Source organism: Cotesia glomerata, linkage group LG3 (genome assembly GCF_020080835.1).
Source record: "Cotesia glomerata isolate CgM1 linkage group LG3, MPM_Cglom_v2.3, whole genome shotgun sequence".
In the NCBI taxonomy this organism is placed as follows: domain Eukaryota; kingdom Metazoa; phylum Arthropoda; class Insecta; order Hymenoptera; family Braconidae; genus Cotesia; species Cotesia glomerata.
The window spans coordinates 12,840,688-12,853,097 of NC_058160.1; the positions used below are offsets into that span (position 1 = coordinate 12,840,688).

Sequence of the window (12,410 nt, forward strand, 5' to 3'; positions counted from 1 at the left end):
GCCTGGCGAACCAGGAAATCTGATGAGAGGTCCATGCTCTGCCCTCCTGAGCAAAATGTCGCAATTGCCGATTTGTGTACTAGGATCGTACTGTACGCTAGACCCTCCTCTAAGTGGAGACTTGCAAGAAATCTCGCTAGGTCCGATCCTCTCGGAGAACCAGGGTCTAGGTTGTTCTTCTGGCACCAGGTGATCCATCTGTTGAGTGGTGCTCTGTATGTCGACAGTGTCGAAGTTCTCCAGCTAGATTTAATCAACTCTCTTTCCTGGGGCTTCCAGTCCTTGGTAGCTGACTTCCACACCCAATCCTCCACACCTGCAGAGTAAGCTGCTCTACCTATGGAGGTGGGTTGCCTGTTGTCAGGTCTATCAGTACCCTCTCTAGATTCCTGATCGTCATAGGAGGTTCTACACTCCTGTTGGCTAGATCCGGTAGCCAGAAAGTCCTCTCCCACCTGGGAGCTACTAGTAGGAACTGGCCCTGGCACTTGTTCAGGTGCGCTAGTACCCGTGGAATTAAGCTGGGCGGAGGAAACAGCCAAGCGAGGTTGAAGTCCCATGCCTGACTGAAGGCATCTGTAAATGCTGTCGATCGATCTCTGCAGTCTAGCGATACGTAAGTTTTGACCACTGCGGACTCGGCCGAGGCGAATAGATCTATTTCTGGTGTTCCCCATTGTCTAAAGATCTCCTCGGTAGCCTCTGGTAGGAGGTGCCACTCGGGTAACGCCCTTTTTCTCGAGAGTCGGTCTGCGGTGCCGTTGTATCTTCCTGGAAGGTAATACGCTGACAGCACTATCTGGAGCTCGTCGACCAGGGTGAGGAGCTGGTACGTGAGGCTGTATAGCTCCAATGACCTTGTTCCCCCACCTTTCGGATGTAGGAAACCACCGTGCGATTGTCCGACTGCAGGAGGATGTGGGCTCCTTTCAGGCATTGACCCTGCTGGGCCAGCGCCTGGTATACCGCTAGCATCTCCTTCTTGTTGGAGTGCCACTTCCTCTGGGTTTTTGACCAATTTCCCAACATCAGTACTCCGTTCAGCTGGGCTCCCCAGCCCAGGTCGGATGCATCTGTAACCAGAAAATGTGTCACCTCGCTCTTGTGGAGCGGAGATGTTAGACTCGCGGCCTTCGCCCACCAAGCGAGTTCGTCCTGGATCTGGGAGCTTATCTGCCGTCTCTCGCGAGGTCGGCTCTGATTGAATCCCATCAAGAATCGTTGGAGGTAGCGGCAATGGAGCTGTCCTCTCGGAACAACGAAGTTCGCAAAGTTTAAGTGTCCCAGGAGGCACTGGGCCTCCTTCAAGGTACAACTTTGAGCTCTTTCTATGTCCGTCGTCAGCTTTATAATCTTTGCGACCTTCTTTTCTGGCAGACTCATCTTTTCCCTCTCGACATTCCATCTTATGCCGAGAAACTCTAAGTCCTGGCAAGGTCTTAGGATGCTCTTGCTCCGGTTTATCTGCCAGCCCAGGGATTCCAGCAGCTCTACCATCATGGATACCTGGGCAACCAACTCGTTCTTGTTCTGGCATGCTACTAGAAAGTCGTCTAGGTAGACCAGAACTCTCAGGCCTCGTGAACGAAGGGTTTCTGCTACCCAGTTCGTTACGGTTGAGAAGGCCTGAGGCGCAGCTGAGAGACCAAAGGGCAAGCTCGTCATCTGCCAAAGTTCTCCTCTGAAGAGCAGGCGTAAGAAGCACCTGTGAGAACTCGCCACTCGGATGTGGAAATACGCCTGAGACATGTCGACTCGGATTAGCCAGTCTCCGGGCTGTATAAAATCTGAAACTTTTGCGTGCGAAATTAGATGAAACTCTCTTGTCTCTACATACCTGTTCAGGTTTCTCAAATCGAAGATCGGCCGCCAGCCGCCGTCGCTCTTATTTACCAGAAACATCTTTGAGACAAAGCTCGGTCCTGGTTCCGAAACTCTTTCTAAGACGCCTTGGCCCGCCAGGGTCTCGATTTGTTCCGCCATCTGTGTCGAGCACTCTGTCTTGTATTATGGCTCTCACCAGTTGGTCGATAGAGGCGGTTTCCCTATAAATGGAATGTGGAAATTTGATATTATGTTTAGAAGTACCTGAGGAGCTCCTAGGCTTCTCCATACTGCGACGAATCTGGCCAGCTGACCTCCTGTGAATCTGGGTGCTGCCATATAGTCATTTTTCGAATTTTTTTCGAAATGACCCGGACTGTCTAGGTTTTGCTGAGTCTTTCCTTGGCTCTCCTGAGCTTTGCTCCTGAGTTTTGCTGAGTTCTCCTTGCCAAAGAGGTGTTCCGAGCTAGGCGGAATTCTGCGTAAGGCCCCCTGCACTTGCTTATTAGGTGCCTCTGTCAATATCCTCTCGCGTCTTGCCTCGATGCACGAAGCTCTCCTACCGCAAATGATCTGTAACATCTTCTGGGAATTCTTAAACATTTCGGATTCTGGCCCGAAATTCAAGGAAAACATGCTTAACAATAATTCTGGGCTCACTCCTCCCCTCAATCGAGTGAGACCATTCTACAATACCTTGCAGTGTGCTCTGTAAAATGCTGCTCTGCGTTAAAACCGCATTTGACAGGCCTGCCAGGACCCGCTCCGTTGAGAGCACTGGATCTTTGGCCCTATCCAAGTAACAGAGCTCCTCGTTCACCTTTAGTTCTAAAAATCCTGGAGACGCTAAGAACTCTTTTAAAGTGTTAGAATACCTGATTTCCTTCCAATCTGGAAGACCAAATCTTTGAAGATCGCACAGAGTTTTCAGGCTCTCGGGATCCGCCTGTTGTACCAGCTTCTTCGCATCGACCTCGGTCTTGCATTGTCCTAAGTTCAGGACGCTTGTCTGTGGGTCTGTCGCAGTCACGCTCACGACTGGAGGCTCAGGTGCGTGTGGTCTCTGCAACAAAAAAGATCGGAAAGCAACTCTACCTTTTCATGTAGCGCCCTTATCTCTCTGCTTGTGTACGAGAAACGACGACGCTTGCGAGGAAGAAGAGGAGGAAGAGTAGGCGCTCTTGAACGCCCTAAGTCACTACTACTACTATTGACTTCCCTCTCCCGATGTCGTTTCGGCGTATGACCGCCATTACTGCCGCCGCTTTTTAGCTGTTCCTCTGTATGATCCGACATACTGCTTGTCTAGGTATTCGTCCCGTTTATAATAATCCGTAGCAATTGCTGCCTAATTTAATATTCTTTTTCTTTAATTTACGCCAAGTTATAATTAAAATTCGGTTTAACTTATTTGGTTTATTCGTAATAACAAAAATGGACGACCTTCGTGGCCGAAAATACTCAACGCTATGACGCGAGACGCGGGCAAGCCCGCGCTTGTAGGTGATCACGGGAGGGGAAGAGCAAGAGGGGAGATGAACTACAGCAAAACTCCAGCAGAGGGCACGTAAGTAGGACGACTTTAGGGCCAATACACAACAGCTTCTCTCCCATAGGGATGCCGTGTAATCGGCACGGAGGAATGTAATTGACAATTTTAATTTAATACATTTCCGGTGGCAAACTATCCCCTTTAAGCTATAGTTCATGTAAAAGTTATTCTTGCGCCGCCTGGCGTGTGTAATTGCAAGCTGTCAAATATCTTTTTTACACGCTTTTTTTTTATATTAGCTTCACTTGTATGTCAGTTTGTCAGTTTGTCAGTTTGTCAGTTTGTCAGTTTGTCAGTATGTAACTCTCCTTCGCATAAAGAGACTACCATAATGATATTATTTAAATTTTGATTATTATCAACCTAGAACCCAGGTGATGACCTTCCTAGTCATCCTCTGATGACCATCCCGAAGTTATATCTCGAAACCAGGTGTTTTCCTCCGTAGGTTTTCATCGGGAATGGCACAGATAAACCCGTACATCAACCCGGAATCCTCTGATGACCATCCCGAAGTTATATTTCGAAACCAGGTGTTTTCCTCCGTAGATTTTCATCGGGAATGGCACAGATAAACCCGTACATCAACCCGGAATCCTCTGATGACCATCCCGAAGTTATATCTCGAAACCAGGTGTTTTCCTCCGTAGGTTTTCATCGGGAATGGCACAGATAAACCCGTTCATCAACCCGGAATCCTCTGATGACCATCCCGAAGTTATATTTCGAAACCAGGTGTTTTCCTCCGTAGGTTTTCATCGGGAATGGCACAGATAAACCCGTACATCAACCCGGAATCCTCTGATGACCATCCCGAAGTTATATCTCGAAACCAGGTGTTTTCCTCCGTAGGTTTTCATCGGGAATGGCACAGATAAACCCGTACATCAACCCGGAATCCTCTGATGACCATCCCGAAGTTATATCTCGAAACCAGGTGTTTCCTTCCGTAGGTTTTCATCGGGAATGGCACAGATAAACCCGTACATCAACCCGGAATCCTCTGATGACCATCCCGAAGTTATATCTCGAAACCAGGTGTTTTCCTCCGTAGGTTTTCATCGGGAATGGCACAGATAAACCCATACATCAACCCGGAATCCTCTGATGACCATCCCGAAGTTATATCTCGAAACCAGGTGTTTTCCTCCGTAGGTTTTCATCGAGAATGGCACAGATAAACCCGTACATCAACCCGGAATCCTCTGATGACCATCCCGAAGTTATATTCCGAAACCAGGTGTTTTCCTCCGTAGGTTTTTTACACGCTTTATATTAGCTTCACTTGTATGTCAGTTTGTCAGTATGTAACTCTCCGTGGGTAATTTGCGCGCCTGAATATTTTTGATAATCAACAAATAATAGTTTAAAAACTAAAAATCACGCTTTTATAAATAAACCAAACTAAAAGTAAAAATAAATAATAGTTTAAAAACTAAAACACGCTTTTTATAGAAAACCAAACTAAAAATAGAAAATAAATTTTAATAAATTTAAATTAAGAATAGTGTTAAAAATTTCAATAAATATAAATTAATAATAGTGTAAATAAAAAATGTATTTTATTTTAAAAAGCGTGGGGTGCATGGTGTCAATAGTTATAAATATTTTATTGACAGATATGAGTAGAGTGATTATCATTTTGATATCTTAAAAGCACCCCACGCTTTTTAAAATAAAATACATTTTTTTATTTACACTATTATTAATTTATATTTATTGAAATTTTTAACACTATTCTTAATTTAAATTTATTAAAATTTATTTTCTATTTTTTAGTTTGGTTTTCTATAAAAAGCGTGTTTTTAGTTTTTTTAAACTATTATTTATTTCACTGTAGTTTCCCATCTATTATAAGATTAGCATGCATCTTTATATTATTTAGTCTCTGGCCGTCCGCTTTTTACATAAGAAAAAAGTTAAAATCTAAAGATCTGGGTCGCTATAGTTTGTGCTGATTATTTTTAATAATTTTAAATAGAAATTATGAAGATAATTGATAATAATCAAGTAATACGCGTAATAAAAAGCATGAACTACTATTATAAAATATCATATAGAAAAAAAAATCAAAATAAATTTGAAAAAAAATTTGTAACCTCAAAAAACCGTTCTGCTTACGGTATATACACACTCGGTAGTCTGGCTTGAGAACGGAACTTGGCGCCAGATTCTACCGAATCTGTGGATTATTATATTTAATTATTATATTAATCATTTATTTTATCTTTGATTACATTAAATATACATGTAAAAATTAGATAGTTTCACGAAAGCGAAAAATTTTATGTTTCTTAATTATATCGAAAATACATATTGTTAGAAATAGTGGAAAAAAAATTCTGTCAAAGTTAGAGCTCTTATAAGTAAACACAAAAAAAAATTTCCCAACCCTCGCGGTTTTGAGAATGCCGTAAAAATACCGTAATTTTTCGGCATTTATGCTCATGCCGTACATTTACCGTTATAATTCAGCAATAATGCGGTTAAACTATAGTTGTTTTGGCCAGTTTTTATACTGTAGTTATCCAGTATATATACTGCACTTATGCTGTACAGTTACCAAAAATATACTATACAATTACCGCATTAATGCCCAAATTTTACCCAAAAAATTCCAAATAATTACCGTAATAATACAGTAATTTTGCCGAATATTTTCTGACATAATGGACAATTATTAAAGATTTAGTTTTATTTTAGTTCACTTCTATGTTAGAAATGAATAAAATGAAAAATTTCAAATTTTGCTTTTTATTCTCCATTGCTACTTTGCAAAAACAAATACTGTTTTTGAATAAAAAATATGTCGAATATTATTTTTTAATTAGGTATTTAGCAGTAATTAATATAGAATAATACATATGTTAAGTAAATATATTCTAATTTTAATTTCAATTTTTAATTTCTCACTTAGAAAATTGAAAATTTTCTAAAATCGAAAAGTTATATTGTTTCACATATATAATTATATTATTTAATTTTAAATATGCTTATCGTAAGATGGACGGTGTGGCTTAATGTAAATAGAATAAGCAAAAAAACAGTATGGTATAATCCGGGTAGCTCAAATGGTAGAGTAGCCGACATGTCCCCAGGAGGTTCTGGGTTCGAATCCCAGTCTGAGCGTTATTTAATTTGACACCATTTTTTAAATATGTTTTTAATACAATCATTTTACCGCCTTATTACCGTAAATATGCCGCATTTTCAGCGTAAATATTCTAAATTTTTAGCGTAAATGAATCGCATTTTTACGGTAAATGTTCCGTAATTTTTCGATAAAAAAACTGACCAAAACAACCGAAAAAATGCTGAAAAAATACCGCATTAATACTGTATAATTGCGACATTTTTTCGGCATTTACAAAACCGCTAGGGAATTGTAATAAAAATCTAACTTTCACCGAATTCGTTTTTCACCATTCCCAACAATATTTTCGTTATAAATAAGAAAGAATAATTTTTGATTTTATAATAAACGTAAAAAATAATTTATACTTACAACTCAATAGCCGTTGTTTGCTGGAATAAAAAGCTTCAAAATATAAAATTGAGGTTTACAATGACGTGATCTTAGCAATCTAAGCTCTCAGTGAGAAGTAACGCGTTACATAGTTTTTCCGAAGAGCTTCAAACTCCGTTCTTCTCCCACCATAACTCCCATACATATATCCGCTCTTGTACATATATAAGTACACACATTTTCTACTACATATAAATGATCCTTATATACTAACATGTATTTTCTCTATATCTATATATATATTTATATAGATATATATATATATTTATTTCAGCCTATCGGCCTGAAAGTTAGACTTTACTAATATACACTTTTAGCAATACAGTCATTATGTTTATTTAACTATTTTTATTAATTTAACAGACCCTTTTAAAATCTATTTATAATAAAAATTGAATTATAATTAACTTGAAATTAAATTACAATAAAAATTATAATAAACTATACTATGAAAATATATATATTATATTGTTTATAATATGTTGGATTAATGTTTGAGTTTGGCTAATTAATAACTTGAATTAAATATTATTTTTATTATTTTACAATCGGATTTTCTAATAAAATTATAAGTCAATTTAATTATTATTATGTATAAAAGAATAGACATTATCGTTTAATTATAAATTAAATAATAATTAAATAATGATTCAATAATAAATTAATAGTAAATTAATTAAATAATAATTATTAATTATAAATTAAATACAAGATAATAATTATTAATTATTTTAACTTAATTTTGCTTAACTACAATATTATATAAAGTTAGATTTTAACAGTAAATGTTATTTAACAATCTTATTTTTGTTTAGTTACATATGGTTTTGTATTATTCTTTGTTACTTTAGAACAAGGGTCTATTGAATTTCACACGTGTCTTTTACGACTTTTCCTCATAGGGTTTTAAGTTCCATGTGGCGAGAAATAGTCCTTGAATTATTCAAGTACTTTTTATGGGTTCTGAGAATTTGGTTACAATGTCCTTTTGTACCAAAATATGTTTTTTTTATTTTATTTTATTTTCTTTTGTAAATAAAACAGACTTAACTAAAAGATGTTTATTACAACTGGTAAGTTTTTTTTTAAATAAAATTTCTTTAGAAATAAAATTTTATTTTATAATTTTATTAGAAAATCCGATTGTAAAATGATAGAAATAATATTTAATTCAAGTTATTAATTAGTCAAACTCAAACATTAATCCAACATATTATAAATAATATAATATATATATTTTCATGTTATAGTTTATTATAATTTTATTGTAATTTAATTTCAAGTTAATTATAAGTTCATTTTTATTATAAATAGATTTTAAAAGGGTCTGTTAAATTAATAAAAATAGTTAAATAAACATAATGACTGTATTGCTAAAAGTGTATATTAGCGAAGTCCAACTTTCAGACCGATATGCTGAAATAAATATATATATAGATATAGAGAAAATACATGTTAGTGTATAAGGATCATTTATATGTAGTAGAAAATGTGTGTGCTTATGTATTCCTTAGAGTGGATGTATGTATGGAAGTTACGGTGGGAGAAGAACGGAGTTTGAAGCTCTTCGGAAAAACTATGTAACGACACTTCTCACCGAGAGCTTAGATTGCTAAGATCACGTCATTGTAAACCTCAATTTTATATTTTGAAGCTTTTTAATATTTTGTCAACTTGAATAATAAATTGAAACCAACTAAATAATTTTGATCAAAATTAAATAACGTCTAAATAGAATTCTTTTATTTAAAATGATTCCTTTCCCGCGCTGAAACCGAGTATTTTAATACTCCCGGGCGAAAGAACTACAGTAAGTGAAGTTTTTAATAAATAAAAATAACCTCCACTAGATGGAAGCATTACACTTCAAGAGGATAGTTTGCTATAAAAAATGCAGCCAACGCGAGATTTAAGTTGGTACCAATTGTAAATTTTTATTATAATTACAAAAAATACTAAAATCTGAACAAAAACAGTTTCACTGTAAAAAAAATCGCGCCAAGTCCACGTTCATAAGACTATTAGGAAAAAAAAATTTTTTTTCTCTTTACAAAAAGATATAAAATAAAAAAATTAAAAAATCCAAGTAACCGATATAATTGTTTATGATTTTTGGAAATTAAAAAAAATTTTGTTGCAAATTTAAAAATTAAAAAAAAATTTTTGGAACGTACTTGGTGTGCGTCATTGTGTATTTCAATTTTTTTAAAGTCTAGTAAATAAATTTTACGAATTTCATTAAAAGTAAAATATTTTGCAACCGCGCACATTAAATACGTTACAAAATTTTTTTTTAATTTTTAAATTTACAACAAAATTTTTTTTAATTTCCGAAAATCATAAACAATTTTATCGGTTACTTAGATTTTTTAATTTTTTTATTTTATATCTTTTTGTAAAGAAAAAAACAAATTTTTTTTTCTTAATAGTCTTATGAACGTAGACTTGGCGCGATTTTTTTACAGTGAAACTGTTTTTGTTCAGATTATCCATACTTGTCCAGATGGCTTTTTTGGCGCAATGACGCTGTATATGGTAAATAACAGGGATATTATTTTGGTCCTGGATGCAGCCGCGTCTGTCCAAGTTAGTGAACAGCTCTGGTGGTGAGTAATTGCTATGAGCCACCCTGATAGCCACCTTACCTATAACTTACTGTCAATCTACGTCCGCAATTTGAAGCAAACTTGACGGAAAGAGTTGGCAAAGTGAGCAATTACCTATTAGTTACCTATAACTTACTCTGCAAATAGACGTCAAAACTTACTGTACAAGTATTTCCGTCAAATTGTAGTAAAATTGAAAGGAAATTTAACTACAAGTTTGATTGTTAACTTGTATTCAAGTTGCGGCCGTAGATTTCCGTCAATTCCCTAGCGGTTTTACCACCACGGTTATAATATGGTCAATTCACGGTCAAACGTTAGTCAAACATTAGTGTATATGAAGTGATTTGACGGTCTATATCAGGTGTCATTGTGAACAATTTTGACGATTGATTTACCGACTGTAGATCCGAGAAATACCTTTTTTTGCGAGTGAACTTACGGTGATTTGACCGACATTTGACCATCAATTCACCTGCATATAACTGGCAAACAACTAGCTCATTGCGGTCGATTCACCGTGTCATCGTAGGAATCCGATGAAAGAAAATAGGTGCGTGGTGCATTCACCCAGAAAAATCGATATTAAGCTCGTAAAATGTTCGCGTATACGATAATATTAAAAAAAAAAAAAAAAAAATTCAATGTAAAATCACTTCGCCCAGACCGGGGATCGAACTTGGATCATCTGATTGAAAGTCAAGGGCTTTTCCTATAATGCTATCCCAGACGTGTATTAAAGATGTATTTTAATCACCATATATTTAACGGATACTTAATTTAGTATTGATAATTATTTCTATTCCATGAATTCTAAATAATAAATCATTCTATGAATTTGTCACCCAAAATAAATGCATTAAATTTTATTAATCAAAAAAAATTTTTTTTTTTAATTTCATGAGCCTATGTTAAATTTAAAATTTCATAAAAAAAAATCCTGAAATTTTACAAAAATTTATGAAAGGTGTTTTTTTTTTTTTTATAATGTCAAGAATTATAGTGACTGAATCCTTTTTCAATTTATTTTTATTAACTATTTATTTATATTTTATTAGCCCCATATATTATTTTATGAAATTTTTTTCCATTTACAAATAAAACTTCACCCAGGAATTTATCAATGGATCGATGGTATAAAATTTTTACTTTACCGTTACTATCTTCTTTACCGCCATTTGACTTGAAATTCACTCGCAGACTACCGTGGATTCACCACCGAAATACTCTTTATTCACCGAATTTTTACTAGTCATTCACCGTTGTATCTATGTCTGAAGACGATCAAGCGGTTGGAAAATCATAGTTATTGAGTGGGAAAAAAATGGAAAAAATCTTGTGAATGTTCACTGTATGAACCATGCAATCACCGTCAGAACATTTCACAACTTCACTTATTTTTCACCGTCGAACGACGGTTGTTCGACCACCAATATACATTCTTTCATCGGTAAAGTGCATCATTCGAATACTTTGATTACCCACAGTTTTTCAAATTGATATTAGTAGTGTGAATTATAATGCACACCAAGTACATTAAATTTTTTTCCTTAATATTTACTGTCTTTGGCGCTTTTTTAATCTAAAAAATTTTTTGTACTTGGTTTTTTTTTTTTTTGATTTAATAGTTTTTTGTAAAAATCAAATCATTATAGTTTGTAACAATAGTTGAACGTGTACTCGGCGCGACGGTTTACAGTGAAACTGTTTTTTGTAGGATATGTCAAATCTTGGGATGTTTTCCATGTTGTAAATTGACTCATAATCAATTCTTTTAACGTAGTTGGATTCTGAAGTTCTGTATTTCCCCAGGCAGGCTCTAAGACATGACCTTTCGAACTTTCTATAACTTTCCATAACTGAGGGACCGGTATTCCACCAAATAGGTGCCGCATATGCCATATAATTGGTCCCCTCGTGGTTTTTGAAATACCGTAAATTTTCGGTATTAATGCGTTTACCATAAATTTACCGTTATAATTCTGAAATAATACGGTATTTCTGTGGTTGTTTTGGCCAGTTTTTTTACTATAGTTATACAGCATTTCTACCGTACTTTTGTTGCAAAGTTCAGAAATAATACAATAAAATTACCGTAAAACTCTAGAACTTTTACCGTAAAAAATCTATGTATTAACTATAATATTACTATAATTTTACAATAATGAGCAATTGATAGCATATTATTTTAGCCTTGGTCTCCATTGCTTTATTATAAAATATCCTGGAGTTCGCCCTAAAGGCTTTTTTAGCTTTTTCAAGCTGGATGTGATGGTGGTAGTTCATTCTTAACAAATAGTCGAAATGAACTCCAAGATATTTGACGACTTTTTTGTTCGGCACAATGGTTACTTCCCCAGTATCTTCATCAGTAATTTTGATATTGAATGTTTTAATGAATGGTTTAGTCAGCGACGTAATTTCATTAACCGCTTTCCGTAAAAGGATAGTTTCACTTTTCGTTCCGTTGATTTTAAGGTTCCAGAGTTTATAAAATTTGTAAATTTTATTTACCAGCAATCATAAGAAGCGGCAAGATGGCCGAGCGGGCTAAGTCATTATATCGTTAGTTCGTTCGTACATCATGCCGTGAGGCGAGGCTTCGAGCCCCGACGGTTATTAGAACAGTTCCAAATCAACCGTCGGGGGTTGCTCCGGTATCCGACTTGTACTGGCATGGGTTTTCTTTGTGGTTTCCCCATTGCCACTATTCCAACAGTCATTCGAAAGAAGCGAGGAATAGGGTAAATACAGTACGGGAAGCACAAGTCAGTCCACAGCCGCAACCCTGTTGAAAATCTCCAATAAGATCCCATCAAAAGCGACAAAAGCCACTTAGAAACCAATAAAATTTATGGGTTTCTAAGTGGCTTTTGTCGCTTTTGATGGGATCCTATTGGAA

At 35.7% G+C, this 12,410-nt stretch overlaps 1 protein-coding gene across 3 annotated transcripts; it reads right to left on the reverse strand.

Annotated features, from left to right (window-relative positions):
• Positions 1 to 337: 337 nt before the first annotated feature.
• On the reverse strand, positions 338 to 3,473 carry LOC123261119. 3 transcript variants are annotated; one of them, XM_044722620.1, is made up of 2 exons: positions 2,521 to 3,473; positions 338 to 2,406 (listed from the first exon to the last, which is right to left on the reverse strand). In XM_044722620.1, exon 2 carries the CDS (start codon positions 1,535 to 1,537, stop codon positions 338 to 340), a length of 1,200 nt encoding a protein of 399 aa, XP_044578555.1. In that variant the 5' UTR covers positions 1,538 to 2,406; positions 2,521 to 3,473. The 3 variants fall into 3 exon arrangements, with proteins under 3 accessions (XP_044578555.1, XP_044578556.1, XP_044578554.1); XM_044722621.1 differs by having other exon boundaries at positions 338 to 2,045; positions 2,139 to 3,473; XM_044722619.1 differs by having other exon boundaries at positions 338 to 1,793; positions 1,894 to 3,473.
• Positions 3,474 to 12,410: the final 8,937 nt, after the last annotated feature.

What these genes read in the sequence shown, in the direction of transcription:
- LOC123261119 (XM_044722620.1), bottom strand. Translation starts at nt 1,537, where the DNA reads ATGCCAGAACAAGAACGAGTTGGTTGCCCAGGTATCCATGATGGTAGA.